This window comes from Botryllus schlosseri, chromosome 8 (assembly GCF_051294905.1).
Source record: "Botryllus schlosseri isolate E-star chromosome 8, Bs_hap1, whole genome shotgun sequence".
Classification (NCBI taxonomy): Eukaryota; Metazoa; Chordata; class Ascidiacea; order Stolidobranchia; family Styelidae; genus Botryllus; species Botryllus schlosseri.
The window spans coordinates 5,484,078-5,506,414 of record NC_137243.1 but is presented as its reverse complement, the minus strand read 5'-3'; the positions used below and the strand labels follow the sequence as shown (position 1 = coordinate 5,506,414).

The 22,337-nt window shown below is 39.5% G+C and overlaps 4 protein-coding genes across 4 annotated transcripts; all 4 read right to left on the bottom strand.

The window, feature by feature from the left end:
• Window positions 1-3,188: 3,188 nt before the first annotated feature.
• LOC145445304 (uncharacterized) lies at window positions 3,189-6,302 on the bottom strand. The gene is made up of 3 exons (XM_080323487.1): window positions 6,044-6,302; window positions 5,095-5,253; window positions 3,189-3,953 (listed from the first exon to the last, which is right to left on the bottom strand). The coding sequence occupies exons 1-3, from the start codon at window positions 6,144-6,146 to the stop codon at window positions 3,340-3,342; spliced, it is 876 nt and encodes a 291-aa protein (XP_080179613.1). The 5' UTR covers window positions 6,147-6,302; the 3' UTR covers window positions 3,189-3,339.
• A 721-nt stretch (window positions 6,303-7,023) lies between these two features.
• On the bottom strand, window positions 7,024-11,040 carry LOC145444659 (uncharacterized). Its single transcript, XM_080322674.1, has 3 exons — window positions 10,463-11,040; window positions 8,211-8,369; window positions 7,024-8,065 (listed from the first exon to the last, which is right to left on the bottom strand). The coding sequence occupies exons 1-3, from the start codon at window positions 10,563-10,565 to the stop codon at window positions 7,416-7,418; spliced, it is 912 nt and encodes a 303-aa protein (XP_080178800.1). The 5' UTR covers window positions 10,566-11,040; the 3' UTR covers window positions 7,024-7,415.
• A 127-nt stretch (window positions 11,041-11,167) lies between these two features.
• Window positions 11,168-14,318, bottom strand: LOC145444657 (uncharacterized). Its single transcript, XM_080322673.1, has 3 exons — window positions 12,429-14,318; window positions 12,203-12,355; window positions 11,168-12,019 (listed from the first exon to the last, which is right to left on the bottom strand). Exons 1-3 carry the CDS (start codon window positions 12,538-12,540, stop codon window positions 11,355-11,357), a joined length of 930 nt encoding a protein of 309 aa, XP_080178799.1. The 5' UTR covers window positions 12,541-14,318; the 3' UTR covers window positions 11,168-11,354.
• A 3,477-nt stretch (window positions 14,319-17,795) lies between these two features.
• Window positions 17,796-21,100, bottom strand: LOC145444655 (uncharacterized). The gene is made up of 2 exons (XM_080322671.1): window positions 20,707-21,100; window positions 17,796-18,714 (listed from the first exon to the last, which is right to left on the bottom strand). Exons 1-2 carry the CDS (start codon window positions 20,966-20,968, stop codon window positions 17,984-17,986), a joined length of 993 nt encoding a protein of 330 aa, XP_080178797.1. The 5' UTR covers window positions 20,969-21,100; the 3' UTR covers window positions 17,796-17,983.
• Window positions 21,101-22,337: the final 1,237 nt, after the last annotated feature.

Here is a 22,337-nt window from a genome sequence, read left to right as displayed (position 1 = left end):
AATTAGATTACCATCGACCAAATCTACATTTTGAAACCACATACTTCAGTACTGTTCAAGTCTTCATTTTCTACACCTACATGAAGTATTTTCGACATCTCTTTGAAATAGCTTCGACGTGTAATTGAGTAGGAATGTACATCGTGACTCCTCCTACTTGAGTAGCAAATCTTACTTCGACCATATCTGATAACAGGACTATCGTGCAACGGATTTTGTGTCAAATGGATTTAAAGACATCAGGGCGACAGAGAATTCTCGAGGGACATATACGGTTGGCGATGAGAAAGCATCCAAGATCATGCAACATCAGCAGAAATCGGTTATCAATCATTATATAGATGGTATTTTCGGCAGATCAGGGAACATAATAAAGATTAATGACCTGGTGTAAAAATGGCCATTGTAGTCGACACATCATGAAAACCAAAACAATAACATCTAGAGTGAGTATTCAATCAAACGATGTACCAACTATATCATCACTGAAACGAATTGGCTCTGGGTCTGCCACTCCGCTTATGCTGGTGGGCTAACTTTATTACATAAGCCTATACATATCTCCCCCAAATAAATTCACTTTCGTAACATAAAGTTTTTCGAATCGCATTTAAAACAGGTCTGTATAGTGAGAGCGGGTTATTTGCTATGGTTACACAACCGCAACTGCGTACGTCATAAAATACTTTTATAAAATACGGGAAACCACTAAGTATTTGGATATGTTGTTTGCATAACCGATGCCAAGGTATAGTACCAAGGGTGCCATGAATTTTCAAGAATACGCAGTCGTCAGTCTGAGTGGATATGTTCGTCTGTTATATCCTACTTCTCGTTGTCGTCATACCCTACGGATAACAATCTGTATAGCTGTACAGAACTGTAGTTGGTGAATAGCTTTAGAAATGATTATAAATTCGTCAGTGAACAATGTGAAACTGTTTGCTTATATAGTATCACCGGCATGCACTAGCGGTCTATCACTATCTCGGCGACCCTCGAGTCGCGGGAAACAATCCCTAAAGGTATAATTAAATATTGGAAGTAATTTAGATTATTGTTGTAGGCTGACACTCAATAGGCAAAAGTTTTTGCAGACTGTATACCTCCTAAAATCAGACATACATCTTCCTATACTTTCTTCTCCTCGCCAACATTTTGAGCTCGTCAAAACGCCATTCACGCACATCCATGCAGTGACTTAGCAAACACTTTTAGCTAAAATCACAATCCTTCGACACATTAAAATTATAAAAGTTCAGGGGTAAAGTAAAGTAAACTATAGATTGTTAAAAACTTTCACATTCCTGCCCGTGTAATATTTTACCAGGGATAAATAGAGTTCTATATATCCCTGCATTTTACATGTACCATGTGCAGGCCTATATATAGTTCAAGTCAGTGTGTTTCAAGACATCGTGATGGTCGCTTTGAAGGAAGGACTTTGAGCGTCACTGAGGGGGGCTTCGGGAGTTGCTATAAGAGGGGAGTTATAAAGTCAAAACGATGTAAGTAGCTGCTCTAATCGAATAAGTGTTTCTCTGCGTGCCCTGCATACTATTGATATTAGAAACTCAAAATATGATATTCTGCTAGTAATGAATATAATAGGCTTCAGTCGAAAATCTACAGAGCATGGTTGATCATAATTCGGATAATGTCTGGTAAGATTTCAGTGGTCGACCCGACATGAGCAAGCAGACATAGATGTTTTATTTTCTGTCCTATGCGTCGCTTTATCCTGAGAAAATGATTTCGCAGATGTGTGATATGGAAAATAGAAACAATTGTTCAGAGCAAAATGTAGTAATCCAGAGACTACTGCTCTTAGCTTATGGCGTCGAAGAGCTCCGGATGTCATATTTTCACAAACTGGGAGCAGTACAGAGAGTTTCGTTTGGTTTGCTATCATCCGTTACCGTGTTGTTCGGAAGCTTTTTGAAACCAATGAACTCCTTCCTTGTGTGATTTTTTTCATTCGGATGCATTTAATAAGAGAAAAGTTTCATCACTCCAGTGCTCACCGACGCATCTGTGTCAACGATGTGCCCGTACTCGCTAACACCACTTCATGGTGCAAGTCACTGGCTTCCGAAATAAACAGCGCTAGGGTCTAGTGCCAACACGGGGAAAGAATACACAAAATATTAAATTATTACATAACGCCGTTAACGGGTATGGTCATATGCCAGTTTTGTTTATTCGCCGGCAGCTGAACTTTGATCACTTATCCATTTACTCGAAATGCGGAACTCGGTTTACCTGGTCGATTGGGCGTTGCCCTGTGTACGGAATCTAATATAGCCTGTGAGGTTGAATGGTAATTTTGAGCAGTGCTCTTTAACCTTCTTTTGTGTGGTGAACCCGTGAAGTTGCTGTACCAATGCAGCCTGTTTACTTGAAAGCATTCCTCCAATGTGACTTTGCGCGATATGTTGCGAGAACAGACAACTGTTCACCGACGGCATGGAGTAAGGCGGATGCGTTCGGGACAAAATGACCGACTGCTGCGCCAATATAGATCAAATCAGTTAATATTTACGTAAACTGTTATGTAACAGGCGCGTGCGTTCTTTCTTTCTATCTATCTTCTGATGGCGTAATAAGCGATGACAGTGCATTGTGAGTATTTCAAACAACTGCCTTCTTCCATTCCGACGACGGGCCTGCACGATAATCTGTTTACACGCTACGCTGCAAAATTATGTAATCCATACCTTCATTGATACGGCCCTACCAGGCAGTGCGGAGCGGATCGACAAATTCTCTGGTCCGACTCCTAGGCCGGATTCCAGAAATGACCGTGATCCGGTCCAAAAAACTCCGATACTAGTTATCTACACCATGGCCATGTCCCCATATCCATGTCCATAGGCCATGTCCACACATAGGATGGTACGGAATGGAACAATGCAAACAGGACATCAAAAACTTGAAGACCAAACCCAACCCAACACAACCCTTATCTGAAGTAATTACGCCAACTTGGACTTACAGCATGTTGTTCATTTCCATGAACATTTCACTTCAACTATTGATTCGAGGGTCAAGCTGTCCTACTCTTAGCAAAAAGTACTGATCTGGCTCCGAACCTGCTCCGGCCAAAAACGAGAAAATCCGGCCAGGTATCTAAGCTGGCTCCGGTCGATGCTCCGCCCTAGTACCAGGTAGCGATATTGACACACAAGTTTCAATGCTGAACAAATATTTATACTGAAGAATAACAATATGCAATTGCTTGTCATACCGGTATGCAAAAATAAATCACTGCATAGAGTTCACTTCCCATTTATCTTCCAGTGGGATCTAATATGCTAGAACCAAAACTTGTTTCTTTTTCTAGGAAATCCTAGAAGCATACACAGCAACCTTCACCACAAGTGCAATCACCACCAAGCACAGCAACACGATGGAGAACACAGAATTGTAGTTGGTGCGGTCGTAATTCTTCACAATGACAGCGATCAAGGCCCACAGCAGAACTGCGTACCACGCATAGACATATTTGAAGTAATCAAACCATACGGTATTCTCAATCAAGGACCAGCTTAACACCATGATACCGAGAATAACCAGCGATATTGTGCTCGCTGACTTGGCAGACAAGTTTCGTTTTAGCAACGGATCGTTAGCTAGGGCGCTAGCTAGATTCAACAGAGTGGCCACTGTGGTCCAGGAAAAGAACAAATCCGTGCCATTTTGAACCAGGACGTAAACTAACGTTACATCCACGGGCGATTTACTCATGAGACCGATCATGTTATTATTTAGAGCGATGCTTTGGTAGGCCACCGCCGCATATCCACAACCGGTAAGCAAAAACAAGTCAATGAAGGCATAAAACAGATATTCGCGATCCCACAGAAATAGCCAGCCTATGTAAAGTAGGCAGCACGATATCCAGAAGAGATAGAATTCAATCGGTAAGATGTCCGGTTTCATGAGAACTGGACCTGGAATATATACAGAAAAAACAATGATTGAAGCTACCGTCAGTCAGTAATCTAACAACCCGAATGACTAAACAGCGAGGTTTTATCTGTTCAAGGGTGGCAGTTTTGCTTGAAGCGTATTTATCGGTATAGGTTTATACAATATTCATAACATATGTGTTTCAGGTGTTGCACATTTAATATTAGCAAGATACTCGTCCGCTTCTAATTGCTCTTGTATACGGAAGCTTCCGCCAACAGTTTCAAAGAAGTGCACGCGCCAACAACGTTTAAAATGACAATGGAGTAGAAACACAGGTCCTCGTTCAAAACATATTAAACAATTAAATATGACAATGCTTCTGGTTTACCAGAGTGCACGTCATAGGACGGTTTAAAAGTTACCGCATGTATTAAAAACCAATTGCTTGTGTACTTTGCACTTACATTCAAGAACTATTTTCAAGCGGCTGAATTGTCTTTCGATAACATTATGACTATTTTACATAACTACCGTATCATGGATTTGACAAATAGACGATTCTTCCCAAAGGTTTGTAAACGGGAATATTTTAAAATTGAGTTTTGTTTTAAACCTAGCCTAAACCTTTGTTTTAAACCTAGTCACAATGAAAAGCGTGCAGGATACGGCATAAACAATAGCGGCTATGTGCTGACCTCGAAGTTTTGAAGATTGCCTTGAAATAATTAGTAAAATGTCGAAGCTAGGCAAAACAGTTTTGCAGCTAATTTGAGACCAGCACCTGATTGGAGACCAAGCAGCTCATGCACCATTGCACCTCTTCAGTGATCGGATAAGAGCAGAAGCCACAATGTTAGGAAATCAATGTTTCACCCACGGCCACACATATTCGTATGCAACAAGATATAACCTTTCGCCCAGCTAGATACATCCAACCATGACGGCATCACACGTGCACAACAGATAGGCTTGGAGAATACTTGTGAATATATACTAGCTATCTTCCACTTACGCTGGACATATGAACAATGAGCATGCGACACTTGGGAATGTTGATTCAAATTATGGTTAGATACTTGTGTGGCTATGTTAGTCTTGAGATTCAGGTTAATTTGGGGGTTATGGCTGGGATTCGCCTTTAAATTGTTTCCATCGGACCAGACAAAGCTATTTACTCACCACCGTCCGCGTATCGCCAAATGCTACCGAAAGCATATAGCAGCCACGCTGCCTGCCAGATGAATATCAAATTCCATATTCCAAACGCGTACGTAGCAGGGGTGATGTCTGTCTCATACTTTGCAGAAACTTCTCCGATTGTGTTTACGAACAGTTTACCTGGATGTATGTACGGTCGTAAGAATGCAATAGAAATCGATTTCACTGATGGTGGCATTAAGCGGGTAGATTGACTAGTTCTCAATTCCGTACGTGAGAGTTGCGTACATCCCTTACGTAACTGCCCTTTCACGACCGGAATACCGATGCGTACGGGAAGAAATTGATTAACGCTTGCGATCGCAACACTTGTTTGGTTATGTCGAGAAGTCTCCGGAAAATAAACTATTGCCGTTTTCAGGAAAATAAACTCCCGCGAATTGCAATTTGCGACTCGTCTGTTTTGAGTTGTGTGCAATGAAGCGTGATGTGTAGCTGTAGGTTTATTTCGAAATAAAAGCACATGAAGCTTGCCAACACGCATTATGTGTAGAACTCTGGGAATACATACAGAAAAATTACAGTCAATATGACAGAATCCACTGGTATCACATACAGACTTGAGTATGTGATTGCTAAATCTATTCTTTCATGCAATTACTCGTGTTGTGGCAGATTCACCGCTTTCGTCGTCAGCAGAATGGTTAACGCGTGTCACGAATGACCTAAAATACATTATCTGTGAAGTCATAACGTTTCCAGAAAATACCACAGATACAGCAATGATCATTTTACTATTAACCGTACCGTTTGACTGACCATAACTGTGCAAGGACACGTGCATATAAGATGAATATTAGTAATAGCGCATAGTCACAAATCACACCATGTTCAATGTGCCTCGATTATACGATCGATAACATTAAGAAGATATGTCTGGGGATACCGTACTATCATATACAATACTTACTTTTCTTTGCCACAGATAAACCAGTGAATATCAACGCAACCACGAACGCAAGTAATGCAAGAACTGTGAAGGCGATCAAAGTGGCATTGTCCACTTCCACCATCTTCAAACGGCAACTTTATGCTCTGAGCTGCTGTAGTTCTTTTCTCATGAACTGATTTAACTGTCAGCTGTAATGCCTATAAAGCAACAACGGAAGGCCGTGAGCAATATTGATCCATAACGGAAGGCTAAAATACGCTCGCTACTACGCAATAACAGATACGGCATTAGTAACGCTTTCCCCGATTCTGATTTTGCTGGAGGCATTTACACGTGACCTGAGTCCGCATACAACACATCAAGCTTTTAGCTTGTGATCGTCTTGCCGTGCTGCGTATCCACCAGCATTCATTATTCATAGCAACGCTTCAACGAGTAAAATAGATCGTCTGCAATACGTAACACCGCAGCTGACATCCTTACGTAACTCTCAAGTCCCCATAAGAAAGTTAGCAAGCTTTGATTAGATTTAACCAGTTCTTGTTAAGTGTAGCAGGAACTTAATTTTCATAACCACCTTCATTAGCAAAATTTATAGCTTCATATCTCCATGTTATCACGACACGTGTGCAAGAACGTCACAACACGCTCGCAATCATTACCTTTATGGAGTTACAGAAGTAGTGTAATAAACAAGTGGATAGGTCGTGTTTGCAAGGTCACAATCTCTATAGTCACATCATAGTGTCCTATATGGTGTCGACGCAAGCAAATCTCACGGCTCAGTGAAATTGATTCACGTCACAATTTCCATTTGGCTACAGGCAAGCAATTTGGCAGTCATTTTTGACCGGCTTGCCGAGCATTAAATTTGGTAAAACGGATATCAATCGAAAGCTGACTCTGCACTGATTACGAAAATATTGAATTCGTGGCCTAAATCGTAATCCACGCTCACATTCAGTGGAATATTAATTTTCAGATTTAGTAATGCAATATTGATGCATCGTTCATATATTTCATATATTTCAAACACAAAATCCATCATGTGCCGAATGCAATTGCAACCGATAACATTACTATGGAATAATGGTGCACAAACTCGACTATATGCATCAACAACAGCATTGATAGAACAAAACCAATAAAATATAATTTCCACACAAAACAAAAATATTTTGATTCAGATTTAGATTTTAGTCAGGTGTGTGTTTTGCCCTCCAGCGAGCCCCTGGGTTCGTGTGAATCCGTTAAGCACCACTGTATCTCGGGTTTGCACTCATTGAATCGAACAAATACACTCTCAAAACAACATTCTCGGCAAGAACATTACGAGTGATACGAACGAAAACTCGCCACAATATGTCTATTGAAAAATAGCACAGCAAACTTATCGCAAAGCTACGTCGACGTCGTAGCTGGGCACGATTCTGTTGCGGTACAGCGACACAAACCCTTTGACGCCCAGACAGAAGAAGGATGAACATATCAGAGCGATGGTGAGAATCACGTTTACATCATCCACGTTGCTGGTTTCGAGGAGAATTTCAATACACGACGTTATCAACACGCCGTACCAAGCGTACAAATATCGGGTGTGCTTGTAAAATGCAACATTTTCTGACACTGACCGTAGCCATACTGTTCCCAGAAGGATCGACAAGGATATTGTACATGCTGTGCTTGCTTGCATAGGCGGTCTCATGACCGGATCATAGCTTAAAAACACTGATAGATTGACCAACGTGGATACTGCAGTCCACGAAAACAGAATATCGACACCATTCTGGATGATAATGTATATCAGCGCAACATCGACTTTAGCATCCTTGCGTGTGGGTCTTTCCATTTCTTCAGTGGCAACAACCAGGAACGATAAGCAGCCTATACCACTTATCGTGCAGAGCAGCATTAGCATGAAGCCCACGAACAGCTCCTCACGACTCCAGACCAAAACCCAACATATATTGCAAGCACACGCCACTATCCAGCATATCTGCATAGGTACAGTAAGCACGAGTGGATTGAATATCACGCGGCCTGAAAAATATATGCATAATCGTAATCGTATATGCCAATATATACAGAACTAGGCCTACATGTAGAAATCATACATGCACATAATTTGCAGGAGACAAAAATGTAACTTCGATTCTACAACGATTAAAGTGGGCATGTGCCTTACCAAATATTCCTCTCCTGCATGTCCCAGTTATTGCGTAAAAAAGCCAGACACAAGTCCAGAATAACGCTATCGTCCACAGGGCAGAATTCGTTCGATATCCGGTCGTTGTGATGAGCGTAGGGTACTTCAAGGTGACTTCCGTAATGGTGTGGTTGGATACTAAACACAATTGTTCCGCATGTATCAGATTTAGCGGCGTGCAAAACCACAACAACGAAAGTCAGTCCTTGTATAGCCTATCTTATTGACGACATAGTCGAGGACGAGAAGCAATTACACCATGTAACAAAAATTTAGTTGAGCCGATTTTTTGATATTTCCTATACCATATTCCTTAGTAAAACATGTTTCTGACATTTATTTCCTCAAGTGTCGTTTAAAAATGTCATTTTAAGCATTTTAAACTGCCAACACCATGTTTTCCAAGCTCTTCTATTGAAATTCCCATTAACATTGACGTCACATTGATCCATCATTCAATTCATAATATAGTTGGTTGTTAATGTTAGCAGCAATCATCTTCTCAGTCTCAGTCAGTCAGTATTGGCTACAGCAAGCAATCTCAAATCCTTTTCGCTTCGTTCTGATTGTGGATATAGTGAGTACATAATCTCTTATTTAATGTCAACATCGCAAATGTAATCTGCGTGCTGGCTGATTTTGATATATCTGTGGTCTGTATATCAGTCTGAAATAAGTTAAGCACAACATATAGAAAGAAGTAAGGTTTTTATACTTATTAACTTTACTTTGGCATGAAGATTGGGGACAAAGATAAAAACTGGGCACTTCATGTAATCTGCGAAACATGCGGATGAAATATGGATGGATGGCTAAGGGGAGATCGGCATTTAATGTCAGTTGTTATTAAAGAAGCTGAAGGGAAATTCGAAACCTTATATAGATGACTTTTATTTCTGTATGGGTGACATTCCAAGGTTGATAATAACTAAAAAATGACTTTACATTGCATATCCTTCTATGCAATCTACACTTAAGCACCTGTTCCGTATTGCAGTAAGTTTTCACTGCCCAAACTATCAAGCAAAAAAGTTTCAGAAGACTCGACAGGGCTTAATGATACAGAAAATGACTCCGATGACGACTTCAACATCTCCCATATAGATATAAATCCAAAACCACACCTTCGTAACCAACACGAACTTGATGATTTAGTCGGGACTCACTAAATTAAATGCGGAAACTTTCGTCGAGAAAAGGGCATGAACGATATTTACGGTATTCCATAATACCAGCAGATTTCTCAGTCACTGGACCTAAATAATTCAAACAAAACCACTTCGGAAAATTTTTGAAGTGTTTCAATACTTATATAATTCACGGTATCCATTATTCGTGCATATTCCTTCGTTTTGTTGGTAGATTTGTACGTCCAATGAGGAATTATGCGTATTATTACTGGGTAATTTTGAGTAAAACGAGAAATCACAAAAAGTGACATTTCTCAAAGACCAGTGATTGATTTGGAATAGCAACACACAATACATAAATTGCTCAAATAATTTTACTCAAATAAAAGTTTGCAAAATTTTGTTACATGGTGTTATTTTTGGTCCATAATAGGAGAAGATTTCTCATTTCACAGACGCAAGTCACGCAAACAAAACCACTTCTGACGATTTTTAAAGTGTTGATTTGTTATTTGACGCATGAGTAAGCTATATTTGTTCACGTTAACCTTTTCATTAGCATTTTATTGCCTGCAATAAAGAATTATTGTGAACAATCATGGGTAAAATAAAAAAGTAGATAAATTGACATTTCTTCAAAATTTGGGACACTTCAGGAAAAATTTTGGTATTTTTGTTATTAGATTGAAATACTAAAACACAATACATAAATTTTTTAGCCAACTAAAACTTTTGCAAAATTTTGTTACCTGGTGTTATCTTATAGACACCCAATGCGTCTAACTTATGGATTTTGACTATATCTCCTACTGACAACATGACTGACATGAGTCGAAAAAAACAATCATATTGAATCATTCACTGCGTGAAATCCTTCTAAGCAGAAGTTCACATTTTGGAGGAATCAAGGATGACTGATTATTTTTCAATGCGGTTTGATGGTACTAATCGAGTTACACACTATATTCTGCTATGTGTTATGTACTCCAATATTACCTATCGTTTCTTCATATGAATCGCTTCTAAAGAATCATGGGAACAGCAATACACCAATATGCCACCCAACGTAGAATGACTGCTTTTTCAAAATAATAAACTTACTGTAATGCCCCCTTGTCGCGAGAATATTGAGAACCAGATTCGCTGCGAATACAATCACAGAACAATAAGTCAAGCATAACACAGCAAATTCCTTGTAATTCATTCTTGATTCTTGTTCCACGAAAGCTGAATCGCCTTTCCAATCGCGTACGACAACGCCCTCCAATCTTTACTACAGCTCAGATAACAGCGTAGGGTATGGGAAGGGTCTCGCTTCACCGGTGATCCAGAGCGAAGATGCCTTGTTTCAATCATGCTCACTTCACAGTTTGTACGACTGCTTATCCCACAGTAAGGTTTACAGTTTGATTTCATGAAGATAGATCTTATGGGAACTGCGAATCAACGTGTAATCTTTTACACTCTTATAGTATACGAGACACCGTTGTTGAGGTGTTTGTGAGTGTATAATTCTCATCACTTTTGATTGTTTGAAAGTCGCGAGTCCAAATCATCGTGCCTTTTGTTATATTCCTGGCGACATTTCAAGAAAGGATTCTTCAATGTCGTAATAATGAATTTTCTGTCCACTATATTAACTTTTAAGTGAGTGCGATATCAGCGATCAATCCGAATTCTGTCACAACCAAATTCCGTATTCTCCGAAACGCTCTGTAAGTTATTAGTATATATACCCATTCGTTATCCTATTATATCTCACAAATTATATGACTGAATTGGAAAGAATGCACTTTCCACCACATATTAAACATACAAATGCTCAATTTTATTATAAAATATAGCAAAATAATAACCAGGCATTATTGCATCAAGCAAAACCGAACATAGTTCGTTCAATAATTGTATAAGTGATGCATAAAACGAGAAATTCCCAGGTTTCGTAAGAAATACAATAAATTTACAAGAATGATGAAAGAGCAGGTAACACATATTATAGGGGTGATGCTTTCAATTTCATGTCACCCAAGTCGGCAAAAACTTTTGGTCTTGATCGGTGCTTGTGATTCACAATTTTTATTACGAAACATACTACTGCTATACACAGAGTTAGAAGCGTCAATACAGTATTCGGATTGTTCACATCGTAATTTTCAACCAGTACTCCAATCGCAGCCCATACAACGACGAAATACCAGACGTAAAGATAGCGCACATATTTGTACAGAACTGTGTTTTCCAGCGCAGACCATATCACTACCGCAGAAAGAAGTATGGCTGAGCTCACCAAACTCGCATCTTGCACTGACATATTAGGGCTCACGATAGGATCGTATGCGAGAAATACGGATAAATTGACTAGAGTGGCGATGGTCGTCCACGAATACAGACATCCCATTCCGTTTTGGTAGAGAATGTAGTTCAGCCAGTAGTCGTATTTGGAATTCTTGTAAATCTCGACTTCGTTGTCTACGATGGCATCCGTCAGAAAACCCATTGCGAAGTACCCGGTGATGCAGTATATGCTAATCATAATAAATGCGACGAATAGCTCAGCTTGGCACCAGACGTACAGCCATACGATATTGGCGACACTGCTCAAAATCCAGAATAGTTGGCAAGGGATTGTTAACACGACGGGATTGAGAAGAACGCGCCCTGCAAACATAATAAACCCGATGTTATTTGCTAGTCTTTTCCTTGCCGCAATTCCAATTCCAACCAATTCCACCATCCAGAAAACAGATTCCATAGCATGCATACGGAGAACATATAATATAGATAAAGGATATTGGAGCATCTCTATATTGCATTTCCTCATTATTTCTTGATTTAACTTACCGTGGACGTTTTTTCGGAATATGTTGATGAGCGCGTACACAGTCCACGCCGCTAACCAGGCGTAGATAATACCCCAGATAGCGAAAGTGTATCCAGCTGGCGTGATGTCCACCGAATACGTATCTGATATATTGACAACGCTGGTCTCGAAAACTGAAAGAAATGGAATTGCGGAAAATTACCGAAATAAAATTATGCCTTCAAAGATATAAGTAGTAGTACGTACTTGAATTGCCTCCGACACTTGCCAAACCATTGAAAACAAACACAAGCAGCAACGTTATGGCAGATAAAATTGTCAAAAGAACCACCGCGATATCGTTAGTCGTCATTTTCATTGCTGTTAAAATCTTGCATAGACTGTCCGTTGATTTCGAGTCCTCATTTATCTCATGGGTACAGGATGATGAAGACGCTTATATACATCTTGCAGCGGGGTGTTAGGTAATATACAGGGATTCTTCAATCATTAACTTCGGAATACATCGATGTATAGTTTCATAGTGTTTGATCGCGGGCAGTTTTCCCTTGACAAACTGTTGAGCCCATCGCTAACGTACAGCGAAGCCATTTTGTACGAAAAAGAAATAGTAATTCCTGAGCGTTAGCCAGCTGAATTACTGCAGAGCAATGTATTGCTACTTGTCTCTATGACATATAACGTTCATCACTATGCCTATACACATCATCAAGCACAGAAGTTTAAAACAATGCCCTATAGTTTAAAGTCTGTTATATGTATTTTTAACCCATGCTACTTTACAGATGGCATATGACATATGTTGAACCGTGAATACGTTATTTTCATGAAAAAGCCGGTTCGTACATTTTCTTCATTGCTTTTGTCCGTGGCGAAGAAACGCCTCAATATTTTAGTTTACGTGAAACGCGACATGTTTTGTGTTTCAAACGACAGAAAACAATCAGAGTATAATTGTGATAACTGATAAAAAGCAATATTTATACTTGTTTTAAATTATAACACGAATAACAAATATAGGTGAAACTAACATTTAAAATGAAGTTACCAATTCATTATAAAATTTCTCATATGGAAATCTATGTGCGATGTCATTTCCATTCTGAAGTATTTTGCTCGCTGCAAAATGGTTTTAGATGTGATTGTCATCACTGCTGTGGTATCAGACTGACAATTAACTAATATTGTAGGCCGGTAGAGCGTCTGGACTATAAATTATGTAATTGGAAATGCCACTATTTACCGATCATGCAACGCTGTTAGCGGTTTGTCTCAAAGAAGCACAAAACTACGACGATATTGTGTAATGAACTGTCTCGGTTTGGCACTTTGGCAGGTGTTGCATAACACATTGCTCAGCACTTTCAGTCAAATAACTCTTGTCTCTAGTGAAATGTTTTACGTCTGTTTGCGCACAGTCCCTCGCAACAGAATGGAAGAAGAGTAAAGCTGATTCAATCACGATGCAATATTCCTGTGATACGTTGTTACACAACCAAGTTTCTTATCGACCCTAAGTCAATCTCCAAGCGTTATGTAATAGGCTGTGTGGTTTCCGATTGGTCAATGGTCATCGACAATTGCCTAGTCATTCTTCGGCCATCCAATAAATTGTTTGCTGTCAACTCAAAGTCTCGTTTCGATTCAGAAACAGTCAAACTCAGGTTATACAACTTTTCATGGAGCATGGAACAGAATCTGATGTGACGGATCATCTTATATAAGCAATAATGTAGGCGCTGTCATGATATAATTGACTTTGAAAATTATAAGCCGAAACCTTGGCAATCATGGCGTTTCGGATTTTAATATTGTGAGAATCATTTGGCAAATATACGATTATCCGATTTCATCGATGGCTACAGTTACCATACGCGAATGCGATTTACGAACTGACTAATAGATTTAGTCGGCTCAGAACTACCGTACTTTCAACTCATTTCCATATCGCAAAAACATGAAAGCTGACTCGAAGTGTATATGTATAGAGTAGAGATACGTCATTGTGTTACATTTATCTGAATTATCCTCTGCTGACTTTAGAAAAACACCAAGAACGAAGCTCGAAGGATAGACAGAGCATTACGTAATCCAGGCGTGCGTGTGCTGCCTGAATCGCATTCCACAGGGTTCCGTTAATTCATCTCACGGAGTTCTAGAGCAGTGGTCGGGAACCTTTTTTGTCCGAAGAGCCATATTGGCCCTATTTTTTCCATCTCAACTCTCAAAGAGCCATACATGCCGTTCAACTGTTACGTCACAATTTAAAATTCGTGACGTCATCATAGCACTAATTCGAATTCACTACATGGGATTCCTCGTGTGCGCCATATTTTCTCTGTACAAACTGGTATTATTGCTCGAAAATAAAGCTCGAAACGAAGAGTAAAGCATTGACGGGTCAAGCCTCACCATTGATAACACAATCCATCGTAAGTAGCTCAGAATTTGTTAAAACTGATGATATTAATCGAATGCGACTGTCACACTGATTCGGAAAATCTTCATACTTATCGACTTCTCAATTCTCAAAGTATTCGGTGGTAACATAACTATGCGCTACACGCCTACATTTTATCAAGAACGTGAATAGCTATGGCGTTGTTTGTAATTCGATTTTGTAATTGTGAATGTCACATCCACAACAGTTCATTCCGCGCCGTAGATCAGGAAGACAATGAGTATTTTAAAACTGCGTTTTGAATGGGTGTCGCCATGTATGCTATGCTCTTTGATTAATCAACGTATCGCTCAATTAAAGATTTCGAGTCGGGTACATAGAATTCGCGACAGTAACTTAAATTTGATGATTTTGAAAAGAGGGGGTCCGAGCCCCTAAACCTGAAGACGGCATTGTCTTTACCTCTTAAAGACATGTTTGTTTATCCTGCCACGAGAATAATTATTCTGGTCGTAATGAAAATTTACCAACAAGTCGCTGCAATATTGATCAATTCAGTTCAAAAATATATATTTGGCAAAGAGCCATATCTTATACCCAAAAGAGCCATATATGGCTCGCGAGCCATAGGTTCCCGACCACTATTCTAGAGGATCCTCCAACACAACTAAAATTCGCCAAAACACTTACGAAGCCCTGTGGCCGGGAGTTACATAAGACCGGGATATTGATGTTTGCACGCACAAGCTTCACATGTAGTGTCGCGTTTGCAGAGGGATACCGCCGTTTGCAATTTGGGCAAATATATTTTTTCACCGCATCGCACACAAGATTTTCACTTAACACCGCACGAGCTGTTCTCGCGCTGAATGCAAAATTGCTGAATTGCCACGAAGATCGCCGGTGAATTCATTCTGACTGTTACATAAGATCGGGCCGATATATATTTGTATAATGACTTTAACGGCCGGATGGACGTAGTACAAACGACAGAAATGATCTTGAATGAAAAATGAAGTGTGAGTCAAGATGTTTCGATTGCAGACTAATAGCAAACATGTAAATTGCGTTTTCGTATGACAATTTTTCTCGATTCGCGATGCATTTGCTGCAGCAAACGTGAGGCATTATGGTGCTCAACGCGCGGTACCTAGAGCAAGCTGTCCTTACATGCGAATTCACCGAATCTTCCAGCTAATATCAAGGAACCATATAAATGTCATATTGATCGGCATACGTCGTAGAGCAGAGGTCTCAAACTCAAATGTGCTCGCGGGCCAATTTCCTAATTTCTGATGACGCCGGGGCCGCAGCATCAATAATAGGGGTATTCAATGTAAAATATCCAAGTATGCCTTATTTGACGGCACCTTGCAGACAGGCATTCCACAAGCATCGCGAAAATTTAATTTACTATTATACTATTCACGCCTGGCACAAAAAAATCACATTTTCAAATATTTGAATAAAATATTTTTTGTGCCTGGCATAATGTGTTAAAATACAGAGTCATTGTGAAAGCTGTCGGGTTATAATTTTGCAGCTAGTGGAACTTTGACGTGCCACAATTTTACGTAATATATTTTAGAATTTACTAAAGATTGATCTGATATCAGAGCATGTTAGCGGTGTGGTCTAATCCGGGTTTTTGATATAGTCGTGATAACTAGGCTACTGTTACTGCCATTGCCAAGGTCAAATTAAACCAGCGTTTAATTTTCTTCGGTTAATATTGGAACAGATCAATAACAACTTAAATATAATCTTTATTGTGCCATAGTAATAGCATTGTTTCTTAACCTTTTTAGCGATCACACCCCTTGTGCTTTCAATAAGATTTCCCGTGCCCTCTGTCCATTTTCAAAACAATTTCTTATGGTAGGCCTACCTATATAAAAATCAGAAAGGCCATTCACATAAAATCGCGCGAAGCGCAAACACTATTTCCCAGTTGAATAAATTGGCACAGAAAATATTCCACAGCATAGGCCTATATCCACAATGCATCTCGTACCCCCTGATGTGGTGATTCGTACCACGAATGGGGCTAAGAACCCCTGTAATAGAAATGTCCAATCGCCGAAGAATCCATTGGTGTTTTACAGCTGTGGAGCGTACCACTACCTATACTCGCCACTGATAATAACATGGATAAAGAGAAAAAAAACTCTACTTAGGATTTAACCAAATATACGTCACGGTGGCCACAAAATGCCAATGGTTTCCATACTGACCTGATTAGATATCTATATATTCCACGCAACGCAATCTACCGCCTTTTCATATATTACTATTCCCCATGACAGTTTCATAAATTGTGGCGTCCGCAGGATTACCAAGTCACTATTCCGAGACGCAAGTCCTTCTCTGATTTCAACGTTTGACCCTATTCAACTCGAGTCATTTTTAGTTTATCACCCAGTCTTATCAAAATCGAGCAATATGACGTAAGGTCGCAACCAAACAAAATCACAATTTTCAGTCACGAATCATCAACGGGTCATGTTTTACCATCATGAACTAGAAATGTGACGTAATAGCGATCTTCCACCGCATGGTAGATTTTAGAAGTGATGTGACAGTGAAGTTTGTTGAGATTTCCGGTTTTTGAAGTAGTTTAAGAGTGAAATTCAAGTTCTTAATTTTAATAAAAGATGTATAACACTTGAATATATTGTCGAATACTTGAAATTCCAAAATGCCTTCGCGGGCCGCACAAAATGTTCTCGCGGGCTGCGTGTTTGAGACCTCTGTCGTAGAGTAACCTACCCTCTTTCACAGTTGGACAACTAGAAAATTATCCGAATTAGATTAGAGTTATACTATAACTAGTTTTTTTCAAAATTAGATTGGAATTCGTATTATAGCTAGAAAGTTTTCTTCCAAATTAGACTAGAATTACTGAATTCGCGAAAGCTGGAAAACCGAATCAATTTCCGTTCATATATCACATCAGAGTTCAGACTCCTGCGAATGATAAATGTGTGTACACCAATCTTGGCTCGTTTTGCACTATCAGTTCACCTGTAGCATTTCAGGATAACCTGAATTATTTTAGAATTAAAATTAGAGCATAGAAACATTTCACAAATTGAATTAGAATTAGGTTACCGGCATTCCGCTCTATATTTAGGTAACTATATAGAATTATCTAGTTGTTCTATAGTCTGCTCTCTTTTTGGTCTCCTATGCACACAGTCGGACAACGGGTATACATTTAAATCAAATATTTATATAATTCTTTCACTTCAATAACATAAAAGCATACAATCATAGATGAATATATTCCAAATCTAAAGCAACAAAATAGATGCATGAAAGCAGACGATTCAACAGCCAGGTACCTAAAATACTGAGGTCGTCGCTTCAAGCTTCTCACAGCGTAAAGGCGAACCACTAATCACTCGGTAACCGACTCCTCCGGTTTTGCGACGCCATCAGTAGTCTCTGTGGCAACGCGGTCATCAGTGCTGCTGCGCTGTAACACGCGCCAGAACGCACAATCTGTAGCGTTATCAATTTTGGTTCGATACAGGTACACCCCAATCTTAATTAACAGGCATACAATTGCCACAACCATGACAGCTATTGTCAGTTTGAAGTTTCTATTTGACGGATTCCCGTTCTTGGCCAGAATACCCACAGCGGCAAAAATCAACACGCCATACCACGCGTACACGAATCGGAAGAAGCGAAAGAATATAGTATTCTCTGCGATCGACCATCCAACTACAAGCACCATCAAAATGGACAGGGATAAAGTGCTCGCATTGACCTGTTCCATATTAACAGGCGCAACAGGCGAGTAAGTCAAAGCAATCGCTAGATTAAGCAACGTAGCCACCGTGGTCCACGAGAAAATCATGTCGACACCGTTTTGAACGAAAACGTAAATTAAAATCAAATCAATTTTTGACTCGCTCTTAATGTCATCTTCGTGTTCGGCGGTCGCGATTGCTTGCAACGCAGTCAGCGCGTAGCCTGTCAGAGTGAAAAACATGAGCACGAAGAACGACGCCAGCAGTTGTTCGCTGTTCCAGGTAAACAACCAAGTGATGTTGAGAATGCAGCTGATAATCCACAGAACATAGAACGGAATCGTGAACACTACGGGGTTGAGAATCACTCGCCCTGTAAGTTAAATAATTTATTTCAGACAACGGCAGCCGTTGTGATTGCACGATAACGTTCCGGTACTGGCAGCAACACGACGTGTTATAATTAGGGCAAGTTTTTGTTGCACTAAAAACCTGAGAAAGTTGCATATATTTTTTTAATTTTAACAAAAGTTGCAGAAGTTGCATTTTGACCACATTTTGCTCGGTTGACTAAAAAAAAAACAATTTTCCGGCTCAGCTCCCGAAATACCCGTAAAAGCGTTATTTCGGTGCTGATTTATGGTGTTTCAGTGGAATTTGACCGTGTATTTCACCAAAATCGAAAATGCTTTCATGAAAAATCGAAAAAGTTGCAAAAAGTTGCATGAAAAAAATGGACAAAAGTTGCAAAAAGTTGCACTATAAGATTCCTTCAACGGGCTTGAAACAGAATTCTACATATCTTACGAGTATTTAGGAAGCTGCTGGAAGCTGTAAAAAAAGTTGCAAAAACTTGCCCTAGTTATAATACAATGGTACAAAGTTATATTACGTATAAATTATAATATTATAATGCAACTGATGATTAAGACTATGGGCGAAATCGATTACCTGACTGATCTGAATCGATTGTTGGGCTTCGACTCATCCGACCAGTCATCGTGGCGTTTTAACAGTATGAATGACATGGAAAGTACAAATATGTACCTTTTATGCGACCACCAATAATACAATGCCAAGTAAATGTCACATTATAGACAATTTTGATATTCTTTCGATCATACCTATCTCATTGCACTATGTGACAATCACTGTGAGTTGATCACGATTTCACGTATGTATGTCATTTCCACTAACGTACGTATAGCTTTGTACTAAGTGTCCGCATGATGCATTACGACCAACGGAGGTTTCAAGGTTTCCATATACTAACTGTTGATAAACTAACTCTTAGTGACAAGGAGCGTATAATTTCAGAGCTCGAAAAAATAATATTTCAGTACTCGACTCGAAGCATCATAATTTATACCCGATTCAGATTCGAGTACTCGAATCATTATTTATTTCCAGCCCTGATTATCAGCAGAGCTGGTCAAAGTACTGACCAATGTTGCTTTTACAGACATACAATTAGCGATGTCCAAGTCGGTATTCTAGCCTAGTTTTACTGTTAGAAGTGGTCGTAAGTTATAACCACTTTAGTAAGCAGTACAAGGCGAAACCTACTTGAATACTCCGAAAGAGTAGAAGTAGTTGGGTGCTGACCAGTGACCACCTCTGTTAACTTATTACATATTTTCACTGCAGTATTCTAAACTCTTGGAGGCACAGAACTTCAATTGTGAATTGAATAATATATGGAAAACTAAATTACGGTATGTCACAGAACACTGAGAAAATCGAGATTTCCAATAGTTGTAATTGTCACTCTATCGATGGATTAAAAGTGAGCTCCTGGGATAAAGATACGCATATATTGTAGATATCACATGAAAGGAGATCAACGAATGGCAGTTGGAATACATATCAAGGGACATAATCACAAAATACTTGAAAACAAATTCACCCTAACTACAGTATTGCATTTAATTGGAAGGTATGAAGAAAGATCGCAAGAAGGAACCAAATTTTTGTCACAAAATTTGGACAGCTATATTATTTATAGGATAGCATATTCCATCATAGCATTAGGTTCCGAACAGTTCACTTACCTGCACTGATGGACGTACGACCTAACTGATGGACATAAAACCTTGGTCAAGTCAAGTGGAGGGACAAAGCGGCATATGTCCATAAAATTTGGACGTAAACCAGTCTTGTTTTCGATTTACCTTGGAAATGGACTAGTATATGTCCACTTCACTAGAGATTCCTACTACCTAGAAACATGGAAGCCGGCTTAAATGGTTAGTATTCAACAGTATCAGATATCCTACTTTTCTTTTTGCTAAAGCGGGTGTACCGGTAACCGGTACAGTTGACCCTGCTCTATGCGAATACAGCAACATTCATGAAATCCACTTGCCTTTCGAATTCCTCCGAAATATAGCCGAGATAGAATATATCGTCCAAGCAGTCTGCCAAAAGTAGATTATCCCCCATATCGAAAACGTAAAGCCAGCAGGCGTGATATCAACGGTATATTTATCGGATGTATCTCCAACAGAAACGTTGAATAGATTCGATACGTCTGCCGCTGTAGCCAAGGCATTGAATACGAATACCAGCAGTATGGCTACGGCTGATGTTGCAGCTAACGTGATAACGGCAATGTCGTTTTTCTGCATAGGCCTGATTGCACGTCTTCGTTGGCTTAATGTCTTTCTGAGCCTGCGATTGCTAGCTTCAAACTCCAGTACGATTGACAGCCCAACTATTTTTCATCTCTGATGAGTCACAGATAAAAATGTATATAGACTATACGTCACTATCAATATGTTAGTATGAATAGTACGGAACTGCAAGTTTTAGCAAAGAAGCATTTGCCGTGTTATATAATAAAAGCTATGTGTTAAAATAGAAATTAAGCACAAGCACGGGATACCAGTTTCAGACCTCTTTCACACGACTCATTTAATTCGTGTATAAATATTATGATAGCTTTAATTGGCGATGTAATTCGTAAAGAGAATGAAATCGTTATCGGGATGCACAAATGCAGACCTATTTTTTCACCAAGCCGCCAAGGTAAAACATTTTAATCACTGTCAATAAATACATTGGCGTTTATGAGACTGAAATGCCAACGAGCCATTCAACATTTTGCACGGCTAAATGGAATCGATTTGGACTAAATTAGCTAAATAGCCTTGGCGTTACGCCATAATTGGAATCTCATATTGATTCCCGAAGTACTCTTTGCCCTTTGCCGATTTAATGAATAAAGTCCAAGGTATTCCTGGATTCCAAGATATATTGAGGCTGTTTACTGTTGTCCCAGCAGTAGACGAAGCGATAGAGATTAGTCATCGCACTTTAGAGTATAGTGATCTTCAACCCCTGCCTTTTGCCAAATCGATGTCAAACCATAGCAATTTATAGCGTAGTTTCGCTGTCAATTGCTACGCTCTAACTGCTGCGCAGTGCGCATTGCTACTTGCCATATCGATTTCAATTCTAATAACACCATGTACGTACACGGAAATTGATGGTGTTGCCTTGGGATCTCCGCTAGGCCTCGTTCTGGCTAACATCTCTGTAGGGTTCCCCGAAACGAGATTGTTTGCAACAGTACATATCGGCCATTGGTTCAATTATTTTATCCACTATAGCAGGGGTCGGGAACCTTTTCCGAACAAAGAACCATATTAACCCAATATTTTCCAATGCAACTCATAAAGATCCATAAATGTCGATCAACTGTTACGTCACAATTGAAAATTCGTGACGTATTTGTAGCATGGAATTCGTAGTGTGCGCCATATTTTCTCTGCTCACATGAGTAGGTGGAGCCAAACATAGAATGTAAACGTGGAATGGCAACGACCGATTTTGCAGCTTCGTTCCGCTTCGCTGAAGCTTCACTCAGACTTATTTTACGGCAGCTACTGTAGAATTTTTGGCAATCCAAAAGTTGTCTTCCAGAGCTCAGAATTTACTAAATCCGGTCTTGATCGAAAGCTTACTGTCGCATTGATTTCGAAAATATCAATTAAA

Bases quoted from the DNA above. Each gene is read 5' to 3' on its own strand.
- LOC145444657 (XM_080322673.1), bottom strand. From the start codon at position 12,540: ATGAAAATGACGACTAACGATATCGCGGTGGTTCTTTTGACAATTTTA. The intron at 12,356-12,428 runs GTACGTACTACT...CATTTCTTTCAG, and splicing joins AAGTGTCGGAGGCAATTCAA to TTTTCGAGACCAGCGTTGTC. The intron at 12,020-12,202 runs GTAAGTTAAATC...TTATGTTTGCAG, and splicing joins ATTCCGAAAAAACGTCCACG to GGCGCGTTCTTCTCAATCCC.
- LOC145444659 (XM_080322674.1), bottom strand. From the start codon at position 10,565: ATGAATTACAAGGAATTTGCTGTGTTATGCTTGACTTATTGTTCTGTG. The intron at 8,370-10,462 runs GTAAGTTTATTA...AATTGTGTTTAG, and splicing joins CGCGACAAGGGGGCATTACA to TATCCAACCACACCATTACG. The intron at 8,066-8,210 runs GTAAGGCACATG...TATATTTTTCAG, and splicing joins ATGCAGGAGAGGAATATTTG to GCCGCGTGATATTCAATCCA.
- LOC145445304 (XM_080323487.1), bottom strand. From the start codon at position 6,146: ATGGTGGAAGTGGACAATGCCACTTTGATCGCCTTCACAGTTCTTGCA. The intron at 5,254-6,043 runs GTAAGTATTGTA...ACATACATCCAG, and splicing joins TTTATCTGTGGCAAAGAAAA to GTAAACTGTTCGTAAACACA. The intron at 3,954-5,094 runs GTGAGTAAATAG...TATATATTCCAG, and splicing joins TTGGCGATACGCGGACGGTG to GTCCAGTTCTCATGAAACCG.
- LOC145444655 (XM_080322671.1), bottom strand. From the start codon at position 20,968: ATGCAGAAAAACGACATTGCCGTTATCACGTTAGCTGCAACATCAGCC. The intron at 18,715-20,706 runs GCAAGTGGATTT...TTTAACTTACAG, and splicing joins ATTTCGGAGGAATTCGAAAG to GGCGAGTGATTCTCAACCCC.